This window comes from Vicia villosa, linkage group LG4 (assembly GCF_029867415.1).
Source record: "Vicia villosa cultivar HV-30 ecotype Madison, WI linkage group LG4, Vvil1.0, whole genome shotgun sequence".
Lineage (NCBI taxonomy): Eukaryota > Viridiplantae > Streptophyta > Magnoliopsida > Fabales > Fabaceae > Vicia > Vicia villosa.
The window spans coordinates 109,181,213-109,185,817 of record NC_081183.1 but is presented as its reverse complement, the minus strand read 5'-3'; the positions used below and the strand labels follow the sequence as shown (position 1 = coordinate 109,185,817).

Sequence of the window (4,605 nt, the reverse complement as noted above, 5' to 3'; positions counted from 1 at the left end):
TCAAATTCCGCCAAAAACCACACGTCGCCTCTTTTCAAAAAGCAAGTTTTCCTCAAAAGATGAATTAGCAAAAGGAATAGAATCTAACCTTTTATCGGCAAGATTAATGTCGTTGACACCTTCCTCTATATCCAAGTCAATGTTTCCGAAAACATCCTTATTCCACCTTTTGAGTTTGTCTTTTAAAAGTCTAAGTTTTTCTTTCAAAACAAAGTCCCCTCTTCCTTCCACCTTCAAGCTCTTCCACTCCTTCTCAACAAACGGTATGAAAGAATCAAACAAAAACCATTCATTATTGAACTTGAAAGGTTTCGGCCCCCAATTGTATTTATCCGTCAAAATCCAAATGGGACAATGGTCCAAAATATCCCTATCGCCGATCATTTGACCAATAACTTCCCATTTATTCACAACTTTGTGAGATAATAGGAAACGATCAATCCTACTCATAGACTTGCCATCTCTGCTAAACCACGTATATTTTTTCCCTTTACACGGAATATCCACCAAAGCACTCTTATGAATAAAATCCGCAAAAAGTTCTGCCTCTTTCTTATTTACCACTCCCGCCCTCCCTTTTCTTTCTCTAACATTCTTGATAGCATTGAAATCTCCTCCAATTATCCATTCCCCGTCCCTAAAAGCCTCCTTCAAATTAAGAATTTCGTCCCACATCACCTTCTTCTTAGAAAGATCGCAAGAAGAATACACATTCACAACGTAATATAAGTCCTCCTTCCAACACACTTTAATACCTAAGAATCCTTCCCCTTTAAAGCTATGCAAGACCTCCATGTTGTTTTTCTTCCATAAAGTAATCAAACCACCCGATCTTCCTACCGAATTAGAAAAAGAGAAACCAATGTCCGCATTTCTCCAAAAGCTATAAGCAAAATCATCATTCATGTTAGAAATTTTAGTTTCTTGAATGAGGAAAATGACCGCGTTACGTTTGTTGATTAAACCACTTATTCTTCTTCTTTTGAGCGCATTCGCTCCCCCTCTAACATTCAAAGATCCAATAATCATTTCCCACCATTTTTATGCTCCTCCCTTTTATCTCCTTCCACTTCTCTCTTTTGTTCCAAACTTTCAATCCTACTAATAAGCTTACTCCGGCCCTCCTCATCCACAACCCCCAATGCAACAAATGCCTCCCAAAGTTTGTTCCCCACATCCCTATTTAAAAATTCCCATTTCCTTCCGTCATTTCTACAAATATTCGACTCCTCCATTTGGTTCCCGTAGCACAACAAAGTTTTACCACTACATACTCCATCCTCCTCCGTATTTTTACTTTCAACCCCCTTTGACTTCCCATAATCTTTGAATATACTACTTTTTTTAGATTTAAAGATATTTCCGATTCCCTTACCTTTATTACCAGTCTTCCCCACCATATTCACCAACTTGTATTTGATCTTTTTCCCCACTATTCTACCTTCAGCATCATTAAAGGAACATCCCACAACAGTCTGTAAGGAATCATTAACCTCTAACCTATTAACAAAAGAATCTGCTGTAGCTCTCCTCCCATATCCTGCTCCAGAAAAATTCTCAGACATGCTGCCATTAACAACGCAACGGCTTCCTTGCGCTCCAGCCTTAAGGGAATGACTAAGCTGCTTACTGGTAGCAAACTTGCTAACCTCCACAGAGCCATCTTCGCCAACTCTTTTGGTTAGCAGCACCGGACCCTGAACATCAATATTGGCATCGCAATCGTTCCCTTGAATTCTATTGCCCCTCATCCTTCTAACTCTCCTTACAGACGACTCAAACAGCCCCCTGTCACTAACCTGCACAATAGGAGTCTTACCCGCCTCCTTGACTTTCCGCATTTCCATCGCACCATCACACTGCCGAATCGAAGAAGGTTTGGTCAAAGCAGTAACAACATCCCTTCTGCCTTTGAACTCAGAACTGGGCTTCTTAGAAAATTGTTCAATACTGTTAGTGTAACCTTCGGATCCCTTCGAGTCGTCCTCTCCCTCATCTTCGACGAACCAATCCTCTTCCGATTCCGATAAGCTTTCAACAGAAGGATCAGAATCTTTACCTTTTGAGAAGGAACTGAACTGATTCAGGGCCTCCTCCCTAACACATAACTTGAACAAAACATCATCTATAACTGCATTGACAGTATCCGGTAGCTTAACGGCAAAAGGTAAGCTGACCAAAACTCTTGCCATGTCAAAGGATTCACCTTTCGCAGTTGGTTCATCTATGCAAATAAACCTCCCCCACAATTCAGCCATTGCAACGAAGAAATCGGCAGACCAAGAATGAACCGGAATCCCATATATTCTAATCAAAACATCCCTACTTTCATCTACCATAGATGCTTCCCATTTGACAATATCTGTAAACCAATCCTTCCACAAACTCTCCCCTTCTCCTATCAAGTCTTCCATAAAACTTTCCTCTAATTCCTCTAGCAGACACAGATTACTCCCTAAAGGAGACACTTTCACCGCAAAAACACCTTCCATATCAAAGTGTGTCTGAATATTGTACGCTGAACCTGGAATGCAAACTTTATCCACGTATGCTTTGGCCAATCTATCTCTCCGATCAACCGCAGAGGTGAAACTTAAAGAGTTGTTCACAGCCCCTTTTACACCGCTAACCGAGGGAACGTTATTCACCGCCTCTGCATAAGACTTATCCTTCCTAATAGAATCTGCCGCCCTGAACTTGACCTTACTCACATCAGCACACCTCTCCTGTAATCTGTCATTGCTTCCCCTAACAGTCCCTCCAGTCCTCCTAACCCCCTTATACTGATCCCTGTTATATCTAGGGAGATTAACATGTATCTTCTTACCTACTATGACAATGTTATCCAGACGAACTACATGCAGCCTCCCATCACTTACCTCCACGAAACAAACAAACCCGAACCTCTTCCCAAAGCAATATCTCCTGGGTGAAATAGCAACCTCAACCACACTCCCAATGCAACCAAACAACTCCAAAAGATCTTTTGCAGTAGACTCCTCCGGAAATTCAGAAACATACATGGAAGTAACCTCCTTTGCCTGAACCTGTAAATTTCGATTGCGCCCACCAAATGGGAAGGTGTCCCATTTCACCTAAGCACTTTTGTTGTACGAGACCTTACTCCAACCCCCACTCTGCATCTATGGAGATTCCAGCTCACAGGGTAACCTAGAAACACACAAACCGCTGGAAACAAGAGAAACAAGGCAGACCAAAACACCAAAACACGAAGCAAACACGCCGAGACGAAAGACTGCTCCGAAAGAACCCCGTCAGTGCGAACACACAACCTCCCCAACAAGGTCCCTGACCCTAAGGTCAGAAATTTAAACCAAAATTGATGAGGTGGAGTTAACCCTAACAGAAATCCCTTCGAGAGACAATCAAGAAAGAAAACCAAAGATAGTCAATTGAGAATCCTACATTTCGAAATCCCTTGAACGATGAAAACCCCTCTGTTGGTGTAAATAAATTGAAATTGAAACCTCTTGTTATTATTATTATTTTTTAAATGAAACCTCAATTGGTATATAAATTATGGGTTGGTATATACAATTTTATATTTCAAAAGGAATTGAAAGTTAGAATGCTTTTTATTGCATATCTTCTTTTGGTTTTTATATTTTCCACAATTTAATAATTTTACATTCTTGTTGATATACAGTCTATAAATATAATATTTTTTAAAGAATACTTGTTTTTTTATAAGATTCTACTCAAATTTTTTTAACCACATTAATTACTTTTGTATAGATATAGTCATTTTATTTATCAATTTATCTTGATTCAACTTAGAGAAATATAAACAATCTCTTTCAATTGAACAATAAACTGTACAACCAATATCCCTTTTAAGATATTATATTATCAAAAGCTATTTTAACGCCTTGATTTTATTAATAGGTATTGTATTTAGATACATTTGTAGTATAGTCAAATGTATCAATGTAAGTTATTATAATAATTTTTGTATTATCATTTTCATCATTAATATAATAATTATTGGACTTACGGTGAAAACAGCAGCGGCAACTTTGTACAGAATATGAATAATAGTTTATAAATTTAACACTTTCTTTTTTCACTTTTAATATTCCACATCATCTTTTTTTTCTTCCACCTAATAATTCAACTGTTCAATTTTTACTTACTACATTGGTTTTGTTTAATAAAATTCAACGCCTTCCTCCACCACCATTCACAACACACTAAAAATCTAAATATTCACAAAAATCAATAAGAATTTGCAAAATATTTCATGTGGTTCCACTTCCTCCTCATTCAACATGTTGAATGTTTTACCTCACTTTCAACACTCAATTCAACACCTCATTACAAATATTCAACTATTGAATAAATTATTCAACACCTCTATTATACATAGCCTAATTAGTAGATTTCTGACATGTGAATAAATTTTACTTTAACTTAACTATTAAGTTCGACAATTTTTTAGCTTTGGTTCTTGCTTCATGGATGTCGATCTTGTTTGAGACATCAATGGATCATTGCCCCATCCCCACCTTTGAGATGATTAATCAGCTTGTTTTTTATGTTCAAAGCAACATGGAGGATCTTCCTTGCCCCCATCCCCACCTTTGG

The 4,605-nt window shown here is 38.0% G+C and overlaps 1 protein-coding gene across 1 annotated transcript; it reads right to left on the bottom strand.

Annotated features, from left to right (window-relative positions):
* Positions 1-906, bottom strand: LOC131597651 (uncharacterized). The gene has a single exon (XM_058870335.1). The coding sequence runs from the start codon at positions 904-906 to the stop codon at positions 1-3; it is 906 nt and encodes a 301-aa protein (XP_058726318.1).
* Positions 907-4,605: the final 3,699 nt, after the last annotated feature.

What these genes read in the sequence shown, in the direction of transcription:
- LOC131597651 (XM_058870335.1), bottom strand. Translation starts at nt 906, where the DNA reads ATGAATGATGATTTTGCTTATAGCTTTTGGAGAAATGCGGACATTGGT.